This window comes from Xenopus laevis, chromosome 2L (genome assembly GCF_017654675.1).
Source record: "Xenopus laevis strain J_2021 chromosome 2L, Xenopus_laevis_v10.1, whole genome shotgun sequence".
NCBI classification, from domain to species: Eukaryota; Metazoa; Chordata; class Amphibia; order Anura; family Pipidae; genus Xenopus; species Xenopus laevis.
Genome location: NC_054373.1, coordinates 26,837,609 through 26,851,012, shown reverse-complemented (window position 1 = coordinate 26,851,012; position 13,404 = coordinate 26,837,609). Strand labels below are relative to the sequence as shown.

Sequence of the window (13,404 nt, the reverse complement as noted above, 5' to 3'; positions counted from 1 at the left end):
TTGGACTCCAACATTTGCGGGGGGGGGGTGCTAGGGAGCCTAGAGCATAATGCATCAGTATCAAGTCTGTGCCCTTAGGGAACCAACCCCTTAGTGAAGTCAGGGCGCAAGGGCTCCACAAATGAGGTAAAGATAATGGATTGTAGTTTCTCTCCTAGGAGTTGTATGTCACACTAAAATTTGTTCTAGATCCTATGTGCTATATCACATCCTCTGTTTGGCTGAAAGTTATCATTGTACTCAACCTTTGCACCGTTCAATAACGCTTTAGATATTCATCATTCACAGCAGCCCCTTCCCAGTGGATCTTACAGTCTAAGGCTAGAGCCATACGGGCCGAAATCAGTTTGTTGAAATACGCAGGCCAATTTAATCCTCTACCATAGGCAGTAGACTCCTAATTCTGTTCGCATCCGGAACCATCTTATCGGCTCTGGTGCAAACAGATTGGGCGGATTTCAATGTGATATGCACCATAAGGGCTGAAATTGGCCAGCGTATTTTAGCAGGCTAATTTTGGTCCCATGAAGCCCCAGACTAAGGTCCCTATCACATCCATCCACTGTAGGGTCAGTTTTATCAGGTGCCAGCTGACCTTCCTGTATGGCTTTGGGTGTAGTAGGAAACCAAAGTACCCGGAGGAAATCAATGCAGACAAGAACATACTAAATTGTTGAAAATTACAGTTCAGCAGTATTTAATATCGATTCTCAGCTTAGAGAGTTGCAAAGGTAAGAAATGGCAGTATTACTTTTTTCTATCAGCTCTCAAGCGGTTTAGACATATCTATAAGTATTATGTTATTGGATTCTCGCTGTATATGTAGGTACATCTTTTTTAAAGGAGAAACAAACCTTTGTTAAAAAAAAACCCTACCTCCCCCCTAACCTACATGGACCCCCTCCCCCCAGCCTAGGTGCTCCCTCGGGCAAATGCACCTAACTCTTTACTTACCCCTCCCTACAGATTCTGTCCAGTGGAGTTCACGGGCACCATCTTCTTCTCTTCGGTAATCTTTGGAATGAGACTGGTGAAGCGGCACATGCACAGTTGGAGCAATTTTCCATTTCGCGACAACTGCGCTTACGCCGAAAATCACAAAGATTGCAAAAACTGCACAGAATCCCGGTCTCATTCCGAAGATGACCGAATAGTTTAAAGATGGTGCCCCGTGAACTCCAATGCCTGAATCTGCACCGAGGGGTAATTAAAGAGTTAGGGGGGGGCATCAGAAACCCTTAGGCCATGTGCCCACTTTACAAATTATTATTCCTCCTCTCCTAGTCTTTTATCTCTACATACTATACTCTATTCATCCATTATTAACCCCATAAAGAAATAGGGAATGACCATGAAATAGGTCAAATGGTTAGAAGCAAGAGGGCCCAGTGACACCTGGGCCCACCGGGAGTTTTCCTGGTACCCCGGTGGGCCAGTCCAACACTGATGTAGGGTAGGGGTGTAGGGTTTTTTTTTATTGAGGGTTTGTTTCTCCTTTAATGTTGATATTTCACAGACCACATTTTTGTTAAAGATAAATTACTTAGTTCTCAAGATCATACAAATGATGGGACAATTTTAAATATATGTTCTCATCGACCTAGTTGGTAAAAAGGGCTGCTCAAAACACTCTCTTATTAATATTAAAGAGATATTGCAATCAGAATGGAAAGGTAAAATTCTTATTTACCTGTGAACAATAAGCACCATTCTGTAAATTAGAAATGTTTTAAGAACACCTAATATATATATATATATATATATATATATTTTTTTTTTTTTGCTGGATAGCTGACACCTTTTATGCTTGCATGGAGAAATCCATTTCCTGATACTCATGACGATTTCCATTTCCTTTCTGGCAAACAACAAAAGGCCTGTCTTACTTTATGGCAGGAATTCTACTCTCTGGATGAGAGGCATTGTCTCCCAGTGCAAAGCAGGATCAACTACCCTTTATATGAATGGCCCATTAACATTTACCGCACTTCTGCCTGGAATAATTTTGAGTAAATAACTAGAGTCAAATAATATCAGGAAGCAAAGTAACAGAGGCATCTATACAAATATACTAAATAAATATATAACTGAACATTTAGCTGCGTGTCTTCTAAAAGTTCATTTAAACTGTCTATGACCCAAATATTTTTGTGCAGACATTAACATAGTGGTAATTAAATGTGACAGACTTTGTTTTGCATTAGTCTCTCCTATATGGAAACAGTTTTCCAGAATGCTTAGGACCTGGGGCTTTCCAGATAAGGGATCTTTCCATAATTTGAATCTCCATGCCTTAAGTCTACTATAACAATCATTTAAACATTAAATAAACCCAAAAAGACTAGTTTGCCTCCAATAAGGATGAATTATCTAAGCACAAGATACTGTTTTATTACTACAGAGAAAAAGGAAATAATTTAAAAACGTTTTAGTTATTTGATTAAAATGGAGTCTATGGGAGATGGTCTTTCTGTAATTAGGACCTTTCTGGATAACAGGTTTCTGGATAACGGACCGCATACCTGTATAAAGGTGGCCATACACGGGCCTTGCGAACAGTTGGCAGCTAATTGGTCTGTGTATGGTGTTGGCTGTCAGGTCTGCCTGACTGATTAATTAACAGATCCAAATTTTACATTCTTATCAACACTATTAAACTATGTCTAAAAATGAGGTGTTATTTTACTGAAAGGGGATACATATGGGATAATAGGGATATCAAGCAAGTCCTAATGTTGCTTACATGAATGTGAATAGCACCTTGGGTGCCCAGGGGCATAGGAGGCACTGAATGATGCAGCTTTAATATATGTTTGTACAATTATTTCCAATTTTTATGGTGGGTCCTTAAAATTAACCACTCAGAGGCCCAGTAACTTGCTGTTTACTCCATTGCAGCAGGGATAAATGCTGCAGTTACTACGCATGTAAGTGAAAGCAAATATGGTTGATGACACATCATGGCCCCTTGGCTGTAAAGATGGCCATACAGAGTCAGATTTTAATTGGTTCTCTCTGAACAATCTGAAGCTGGCCATAGACGTAAAGATACTATCGTATGAAGTGAAGATTCCTAGGATTTTGTGGATCGTCCCAACATTTTTGACTTTTGTGACGATTTTGTGGGAACAATAGGATCGTTTGCACCCCATCAATGTCAAAAAGTCGATTTTATTGGCTTGTACTACAATGGTATGGCTCATTTCACACAACAAAGTCCAACTGTGCGACAAAGAGGAACCCCCATAAAGTATGTGAATTAAAACACAATGAGGCAGATTCACTAAAGGGCGAATTGTCGCTATCGACCGCTTCACACACATCAGAACAACTTCGCCAGGCGCAAATTCGTTACCACTTCGGTAATTCACTAATATGCGAAGTTGCGCCCTGGGCGCCAAACACTGATGACTTTTCGATATTGTTACTTTGGCAGTGCGAGCATTTCATAGCGAAGATACGCTAGCGTTCGTGCCTAGCGAAAAATCGCTAGTGATCTTGCGCTTAGGTCAATTTGCAGAAAGCAGGTAATTTAAAGTTGTATCGACATCTTTATTATAAATGTTGGTGCAAATGCTTGAAGTTACCACTTTTTATTACAGATGTGCAGGGAACCTTAATAAAGACAAAAGAGTTAATATAATGCCCTACACATGAGCCCACTGTAAAATTAATGTTCCATATGTTAGGAAATGTCTGCAGAAACCCGGTTCCCCAAAAAAAGTTTGTCAGGACTTTTGCAGCCAATCCCGCTTCAAAAAAGGAAAATTCGCCAGCGTTCTTGTAACTTTAATGCGTTTTCGGCACGCAGGATATGATGTAAGTGACAGAAGGCTGAGGAAGATCTTGCTGCTTTTTAGCACTTCGCCTGGTCTGAGGTGGCAAAGTCAACTCTGGTAACTTTACTGAATTTGAGAAGTAACGACCTTTCATCAGAGAGAAGATTTGCCTGGCGATAGTGTCTCTTTCGCTAGCGAATTGGCGTCTGTTAGTGAATCGGTGATGTCCCTGCCGGGGGCAACGCTGGTGAATTGTCTCTAGTGTTAACCACTTCATCCTTTAGTAAATCTGCCCCTATTAGCGAAGTATCATTTCTACAGCCTTTGATTATCCCGTGTTAGTGGGGCTCATTTATAAACACAGGGCAAAATTTGCACATGGCCAGTAACCCATAGCAACCAGTGATTAGCTTCTTTTCAGCCAGCTGCAGGTTGGACGCTGAAAGCAGACATCTGATTGGTTGCCATTGGTTACTGCCCAGGTGCACATTTGCCCAGTGTTTATTTTTCCCGCTAAATAACTGCGCCGAACTCGCCCCTCGCACACTGGTTCCTCGTTATTGTCCTGGTACTGAGGAGTTCAGTCACAACCTAGGTCAGACATTGTCCAGTGAACTTGGGAATCTCTAGCATTACACCACCACATCAAGCTTCACTATATCCCCCTCAGAACACGTCGCCTATACTGTCCATGATCCATCCCTCAGCACTAGGGTATATATATCCCCTCAGTGGGTGGGTGGAGCCCTCAGGAAGTGACGTCACGATTCACCTGCCGCGCGGTGGGTAGAGCCGGGCAAGAGACGGAGAGAGCTGGCGAGTGCGAGTAGGGGAAGTGTTGACGGCTTCGTATCGGCTTCGGAACTCGCACCTACCACTTGGTAACGAGTAGGGGGAACCGCTACAGAGCAAGAGACGTCGGGCGAGGCGATAGCGCAAGGAGGTGTGGGCGTGTCTTTAGGAGTAGATACACCCGGAGCTTAGCACTTACTGGCACCGTCCTGCTGTTCCGCTATGGATTCCCTCGCTGTCCTGTGGCTCCTGTTACTCGGCTCCGGTAAGTGTCTCTGCCTCGCACTCACACGTGCCCCCCTCATTTATTCTCAGCTGCTGTGAAACTACAACTCCCACAAATGGTCGGAAAGCCTAAGCAGGGTCCCCTGAGGATGATCGGGCGACAGTAAGTTCAGGGATGTGTTCCAGGTGCTGGGAAAGTCGGGACAAAGGTGTTGCATAGAAACTAGTACAAAGGACATTCTATTGTGCAATAGTTCTGTATATGCCTCAGGGTTGCCCATAATACAGCCCCTTTGTTTATTTTCTTGTTTCCTACTTTATCAGCTTCTCACTTTATTCTGACCATTGTCTCTAATTTCCCACAACCCCCTGCTGCCAGTGCCACCGACTCACAAGCTGCCCCACCTCATTATAATTGGCTGTCCTCTCCCAGCAGGTTACTGGCTGATCCTCCAGTTCATTTGTAATCCTAACCTGCAAGGGATGATGGGAGTTGTAGTTTTCAGTCGGGGTGGAAATAATGAATCCTTAGAGCCTGCTGCGTAAAGATGAGATACTAAGCGGTTGTGTGGAGGGCTGTAAATCATTTCCTTATAATGAAATCGAAATAATTGCTTTGGGTTTCGTTGTAATGTTCTGCTCCCGTGCTGTCCCCTGGCCATGTGCTGCCCCTCTTATCAGATGCGCAAGGGTTAAGTCGATCAGTTATTGCAGTGGGGGGCAGGGCAGACAAGTCTCTCAAACAAAAGGGTCGCACTAAGAGCTTAGCTGGATTAGCTCTTTATTTTGTTTTAATGGTCACTGGTTCACCCGTAATATTGCTCCTTTAAAAAGTTAGGCACGGTTCGGTTTTTATTTGAGTCTTGACTTTAATGTTGTAGCGAAGTTGGAGAGTTAACCTTGTAGGGTTTAAAAACCATATTATTTCCCAATTTATCCCTGTATTCTTTTAGTTTACTCAAGCAGAGCAAAATAGAACCCCCTCCCCTCCATTATATAGTGAATAAAGTAAAATATAAGGATATTATAAGTCACCGAGGAGTTTCATGAACATATAAAAGCACCTGCTTTTATACAGGTCATGGAACTCCGAGGTGACTAATAATATCCTCATATTTTACAACAAGGGGTACTTTATTTATTATAATACACAAGTTTTAGTGAGTCATGTGACAAAAAATAACACTACTCACTGTTTATAACTGATGACAGCACTAGTCACCGTTTATAAGGATATAATTTATAAGATAATCATGGCTTTTGTGTATTATATAGTGAATAAAGTACCCCCTATTGTAAAATATAAGGATAGTATAAGTCACCAAGGAGTTCCATGGCCGAGTGTTTTTATACAGGTCAAGGAAATCCGAGGTTACTTCTAATATCCTCATATTTTACAACAAGGGGTACTTTATTTATTATAATACACATGCACACATAAAGCCAACACTCTATTTGAAATCTATTTTCACTTTTATGAGATTCTTTTCAGTTTGTTGGGCTCCTGGGCTTGGCTGTTGATTATTGTATTTGCATCTGAGCCAGTGCTTCATCTTCACCCGGTGCAAAAAACAAACAAAAAAAAAACCCCACAAAAGTGCAAGGGTGCAAAAAGGACGAGCCTTTAAAAAATGCTTGGGTGGTGATTGCCTTAGCTAAAGTTTCTATAGAAAACAATGTCCGTGGGAGTGAATGTGGGTGAGGGGTTGGTTGTATATAAAAGAGAGTGCACAGCATTGAAGTCAGATTAGATAAGCAAATGCACCACTAGGGCTCCAAAGAAAACATTTACACGCACCGTGAATGGGAGTGAATTGTATGTAAATTCCTACCAGTCTTTTTAATTCTGTATCTGTTAAACCAGAACTCCCACCTTCTTATGTTGGCTAGCATGTTTAGAGATATTCATCTGCCCCTCTCCTTTTTATTTTGATTTATTTTTATTAATGATTTGGAAGAGCAAGCAATGCTGCAATTCTAGTATTGCTAGTAACTTTGTGTGTTCTGCTCATAAAGACTAAAACATGTTTCTAGGGTTGTTTTCACCTTTGCCCAGTTAGTGAAGATTTATTATGGTCCAGCTATTCAGGTTTTCCCCTGTACCTTTCTTTGTAAGTTCACACCTTTTTACTTTTTGTTTTTTTTTTACCCTTGTTTACCTATTTGAGCCACTATCAAATTCTGATTAGCTGAGCAAATATTCCCCTTTTGTATCTCCTTTGTATCTGTACATGTTGTATTGTTATCTCCCTTCCCGCGACACCACTGAACCCTGGATAAGCAAACCCACAGCGCTGCCTGTGCTCTCTGCCAGTATAATCTCTACCCTTTCTATATCCAAGTGCCCACACTAACCTTAGCAGTGAGCAACATTGCTTTGAGCAGCACTAGAGTCTTATAAATAAACTGACAGTCACCGCTAGTGAATGTGTATTGTGCAATGGTTTCGGGGAAGTTTGCCTCCCTCAGACATGTAAGCTGGCAGTTGCCCTTTGTACTCCCCCAGTGGAGAGCTTATCTGCTAATGACTGGGGGTATCTGCTGACTTTCAAACAGCACTGTACTTAGTCTTTCCAGCTGACAGGCAGTTGGTAGGATCCCTGCCAGTTATGTATTCCTTATCTGAACTTGTAAACTTTGAAGTTGGTGTGTGCGCACCCCACCGATCTTTCTGCTTTCCTTTTTTTCTTTTTTTTTTTTTGTGCCAAAGACAGCAGAGAAGAAATGCAGTTAATTTAACAGTGTGAAAAAAGCACTGAAGTCATAGTGTGACTCCATCTGTGGTAAAAGCAAAAAATAAGCGTTGGTGCTGACAAGGAAAGAGTCTGTTTTTTGGGCAGCTTCTTTTTAGTAAAAAAGAAAATGTATTCAGGTGTAAAAATTGCCATTTGGCCATACACGTGCGGAGCAATATTCCAAAAATTATGTGAGTCCCTCCAAAACTGATATTTAACAAATAAATTAAAAAATTTGAAAATATTTATTAGGACATATCAAACAGAGACTGGTGCTAGTACTCCAGGAAAGGAAGGACCATGAGAGTGACAATAAGGTGGATGGTGACTTTTCCTGTTATGCAATCGCCAGCAGAAGGTGCCAGGACTGGCAATTGCCAATGGGGTTGCCATAAGATGCCATAGAAAATCACTATTTAGTGGGCTGGTGAGGGCTGTTGGGACTTTCTGTACTTGTAATGCTAGGGCCTATTTTGACTCCCTGTCCAGACCTGGAAGGTGCTATAGAGATGCCCCCACTTTTAAACAACCAACTAAAATATTTCTTTAGGAATTTGCCTCCCCCCCTCGTTTGAGATTCTTTAGCTTTCCCCTCAGTTTCCAGGGGGTGGGGTCGCTGGAAATAATGGACATGCTTGTTTCTTGAGATGATGGCAGCTTGTGTGTGAAGATGCCCCAGTTGCTTGGATTGCATACAGCAGCCATGTTTTTTTTCGTTGACAGCAAGTACATTAAAGGGGTGGTTCACCTTAAACAACTAGTTGTTTTCAGATAGATCACCAGAAATAACGTCTTTTTCCAATGACTTTCAATTTTCCATGTGTGACGGTTTTTCTTATATTGAAGTGTAATTTTTCACCTTCTGAAGCAGCTCTGGGAGGGGGGGTCGCCGATCCTGTAAACTGTTATAAATTGATACATTTAGTTGATACATTTCTTATCTTTGTCCCTGCTGAGCAGAATCTCTGAGTTTCATTACAGGCAGCTGTTAGAATTGATACAATAGTTAGTGATACTTCAGAGATTCTGCTGAGAAATGGATCAACTAAATGTTGCAAATTTGTAACCGTTTAGAATCTGCACCTGAATTACTGAGCTGCAAGACTCAAACACCAGAGACACGAACATTCAACTTTAAACTTAGATTTTGGAAAAACAGTAAATAATGGAAAGTAAGTGGAAAAAAAAGTCTTTATTTCTTGGGAACAATCTAAAAACAACTGAACTGGAAAAGGTGTTTGAACTGATTATTTTATACATTTATACCCACCCAAAAGCACACGAGAGCATGCTAGAAAGCACAAAGAGATGCACATACATCTATAGATATCACAGCACACAATCCAAAAGCTATTTATAATACAGTGGTTTACAAGTATCGTTCCTGGCTCTCTATAAAAGTGTGTTTTTTTTTCTTAGTTGTTGCTGGTTATGTTATGGCCTCTTATCTTCCTTGGCAAAATTCATATATATATATATTTGAGAGGCTCCTGTTGTAGTCGAAACATCAGTCTCCACTGATAAAATGACGTCATTGTTTCTACATAAGACCATATTTATCATATGATCTGCATGCTAATGCTGTGACTGGATTTTGCCTAATCAAACTCCTTTTTAATTTTTATTTTAGTTGACTTTTTTTTTTTCAGATTCTTATGCTTCACAACTAGATAACCCCAAAACAAAAAAGTATGCTTCTATAAACAGCCATCACTTTAAAGGGATAGTGATACCTTCCAGGTTTTGCCAGGAACATGTCACAATGTCTATATATATTTACTGCTTAAATTGTTTCAAGTGAAAATGCCCCCTGCTCCCTCAGCTCATCCCTTAGGCTGGTGGCATGCGTCAAGATTCGGGGGGAGAGTAGTCGCCCTGCGACAAACTTCCTTTTCTTTGGGTGACTAATCTGCCCGAAATGCCCGCCGGCAAGAATACGAATCACCCGCGGGATTGCATAGGTAGCGCTTCATTTTCCGAAGTCGCCCGACTTCGGAGAACGGAGCAATGTGTATGCCATCCCACAGGCGAGTCGTATTCTTGCTGGTGGGAAGGCATTTCGGGCACATTAGACACACGAAGAAGAGGAGATTTGACGCTGGGCGACTAATCTTCCCCCGAATCTTCACGTCTGCCACCAGCCTTACTAACTTGTGTCGCTCTTTGACATGACTTGAAGTAGACCAGCTTCAAGAGTGATGGCACACTTGTAGTTGGTACAAAGTTCTGCTAGGCTGGAGGACAAATCTAAACAATGCCCTCACTCAGCATGATGTAACCTAGGAAGCCGCTTTGCATGACAACGGCCTGTTTGTAGACCCAAGTAGTTGATTTTGGCCCAAAAAAGCATACTTTTGCTATTCTGTGCTGCCAACCGCTTTATTTGGTATAATTGTTGGCATCTGTAAGATATAACAAGTTCCCCTATCCACACCTGAGCAGTATTACCAGTGGTTCAATGGTTGACACAGTCACCAAATGATCGGATGAGTCCATTGTGGCCCAGAGATTGGTGTCCAAGTCTGGTAAAGATCCAGCTGGTTTTCACATTGGCGCGTTAATGCCAAACAAGTGGACCTCGCAGTGCATAGATGCTGCTTTACAAGCATTTGTGCACTTGCCATTTGTTTTTAAGGGGGTCATTGGTGATGTCAAAATGGAGTATGCCTACTGACACATATTGTACAGCTAGAACTGTGCTGTTTAGTTTTTGCATCTGTTACCTTGTGAGCTAGGGAGTAGTGATGTGCAGGTCGACATTGCTAACCCATCGCTCTGCATCCGACCCTAACCCGCTGCTTTCCCTGATATACCCACGCCTACCCGCCCCCCGTTTGATGTCAATTAGGGGGCGGACAGGCGCTAGTCTATAAATAGATCGCATTCTTAGGTTGCAAATTCACTATGCGTGTGTCGTCTATAAATAGGTTGAATACTTAGGTCTCAAATTCAAAAAGATTTGTGGCAGGCAACTAATCTACTAACCAGTTAGGGGGTTATTTATCAAAGGTCAAGTGTTAATTTTTTTATACCTTTAATGAACTCACAACTCGAATGGTTTGTAATTTATTAAGAAGAAGCCCAAAACAAGAATAAATAGTTATCCGATGGGGAAAAATCTCGAATTGCTCGAATTATTTGAGTTTTCAGGCAAAACCCTCCGGAAAAAAACTGGAACATAATGCAGGCTATTAACATCTTCAAATGGTTCAAGGGACCTCTGCCATTGACTCCTACATGATCTTGACAGGTTTGAGATGTGTATTTTTGGATTTGAGCTATTTCCAAGGTCGTTTTTTTTTTTTAAGCTGAAAATGTTCGGACCAAAAAAATCAACTCAAAAACTTGAATTTTATCTAACCTTAATAAATAATCCCCTTACTATTCCCTTCTTTATCCCAACTATTATGCTACCAATTTATACTGGGCTGATGGCTCAAAATTTATTTTTTTTGTTTATTGTGCTAAATTTACTAATTAAATTTTTTTTTTTTACAAATTGGCTTATTTCAGCTATAAAAGCTGTTTTCTCTTTTATTTGTAAGTCTGTGACTTTCTCTGTAAGAGGCTGATTTGTTTTGGCTGTGTCCCTATTTGTCAGAACCCAGTCTATAACGGTCGCCTTTCCCTTTTGTGCAGCCCTTGTTGTGGTGCTGTTAGTGCCGTGCCGTGTTTGTGGATGGAATTGTTTTCCATTGTTCAGTCGCTTGTTCCTAATCCCTGTGGAGAGAGGTCATCACTGCACTTGTTGCTAGGGAACCCAGACACAAACCGAACACTACTCTTAACGACTCGCTGCAGTTTGCATTACAGTTTCTTTTATTGTCTGCAAGAACTAATTACTGGACTGGTTTCACTGCATTGCATTATAAATATTGCACAATTCCCTCTTCGTAGGAAGTTCTGCTGTTTTGTAAGTCGTACATCTCATGTAGAGCAAAAATGTCCCCTACTTCGAATTTCCTAGTTGACGTTGGTCTTTAAGGTTTATGCTAGACAGTCCCTGGCTAATAGAATCGTGAGGTTTCCTCTGTAATGGATATTGAGCTGCTAAAGATGTCTCCTGTCAATATACCCTAAGGGCTTATACACACAGGTGCAAACATAACATTTTTAAACATCTTGTATGTACGTTAAAAATTGTCTAATATGGACTAAATCGAACAACACCAACAAATGTTTATTAAAGCTTTTTCAATCCGTGTTTGTGGGTTTTTTGTTTATGTGCTCAATTTTCTAGTGTTTGATACGTGATCTAATAAATATTGTGGCTCTGAAAAATAGTGAAATGCACAACAATATAAAAACACAATATATATAGAAAAAAATTGGGACTTAATCCCCAATCATACGCCCATAAATATCCCAATATGGTAAATGTTAAAAACATAAAGATGTGAGATAAAAGGCAATAAAACCAAATTAAAAGCAAACCGTGCTACATATGGGAAAAGGGATCCCTCTCCTTTAGATGCTAAGCCCCATCACCCAATAAATCAGATGTGGGGAAAGCGCATGTAAGTATACCAATATGTAACCACTAGTGTTCAATCCATGCACGGTAAAGGTCAAGTCTACCTGTTACTATATGATGTACATTATAAACACATTAGTCATGCGCAATTAAAAATCAATGTATAAAAACACATTAGTGTTGCCCAGGTCAGCCCAAAACTCTCAGCATCTGCAGAGTTGGTCCTAAATGCCATTGCCAAAAGCAGGAGAAGGCCAAGCATCTCAATATTGACCTCCCCTTTGTACCTTTATGGTGGTGTGGCCAGCTCCCTCCTTGTATGCAGTTGCACTGCCCAATTTTGATGTTACTGGGGGTGTGCAGAGAAGGCTAGGTCTATCAAACCTGTAAAAAGTCTGGGGGAGTTTGGGTGCGCATTCAGTTTGTAACCCACTGGTTACCCTCACTGTATTCTATTCCTCTTAAAGGAGACCTGTCACCCTAAGAAATAATTTCAAATTCTTTTCTATCATGTTAGTTGAGCAAAATAAATTTTACTTACACTGTATTTATTATTTAAATTTTGTTTCCTTCTGTTTTGGAATTATACAATCACAGCAAGCAGGCAGCTGCCATTTTGTGGACACGGTTATTAAGGGAAATTGTGTATCACCCCAAAATCTTGTGTATGCGCCAGAATGGGGGACCTAATATCCATGTGCAGTGCCCTACACAAATATAGAGCCTGAGGAGGGAAGGGGGAATGTCAGGAGAGCAGTGACATGTAGGAAGTGCTGAATGGAAAGTGAAAGTAATTGACTGCCCCTCCTCTATGCCACGGGCATAGAGGCGGGGCAGGTAATATTTGATTGACAGTTTAGATATTTAAACACCTTTATAACAGGTATGGATGTTTTAATGAAAACATTTTTTGGGGTTCCATATTTAATTTGGAAAGGACTTTCATTATGCAGTTTTTTATGTGTAGGTGACAGGTCCACTTTAAAGGACTAGTAACATAATTTATAAATAAATTGCGCTCCTCCTCAGAAAAGGTGATCCATCGTGTGGCGCTCGATTTCTCCTCCCCCTTTCCTTAAAGGAGATAGCCAGGGAGGAGAAACCGAGCGCCGCATGATTGATCGTCGCTGTGACGCCTTTTCTGAAGAGGAGCGCAAGTGGAGTTTCGGTAAGTTATTTCTTAATAAAGACTTGGCGATTTATAAGTTTAATATGTCTTTGTGTTTTTTTTTTTCGTTCTACACTGAGTTTTTTTAATAAAAATTGATGTTACTGATCCTGTAAATTGTAAGCCTTCACAGTTAGGTCCCTCCCCCTATTGGCTGCTACAATATGTAATAATAAAACCATATCCAAAATTAAGATATAAATAAGCCTTATTGAAGGCAATAATTCATTT

General features: G+C 40.9%; 1 protein-coding gene across 2 annotated transcripts in view; it reads left to right on the top strand.

The window, feature by feature from the left end:
* The first annotated feature begins 4,289 nt into the window (after positions 1-4,289).
* cxadr.L (CXADR, Ig-like cell adhesion molecule L homeolog) overlaps positions 4,290-13,404 on the top strand; it is a 36,277-nt gene continuing 27,162 nt past the window's right edge. Inside the window, exon 1 of one of the 2 annotated variants that reach the window (XM_041581619.1) lies at positions 4,290-4,836. In XM_041581619.1, the coding sequence (XP_041437553.1) occupies positions 4,794-4,836 (43 nt within the window). In that variant the 5' untranslated portion in view covers positions 4,290-4,793. The remainder of the gene's footprint in view (positions 4,837-13,404) is intronic. The other variant, XM_018244670.2, reaches the window with a different exon arrangement.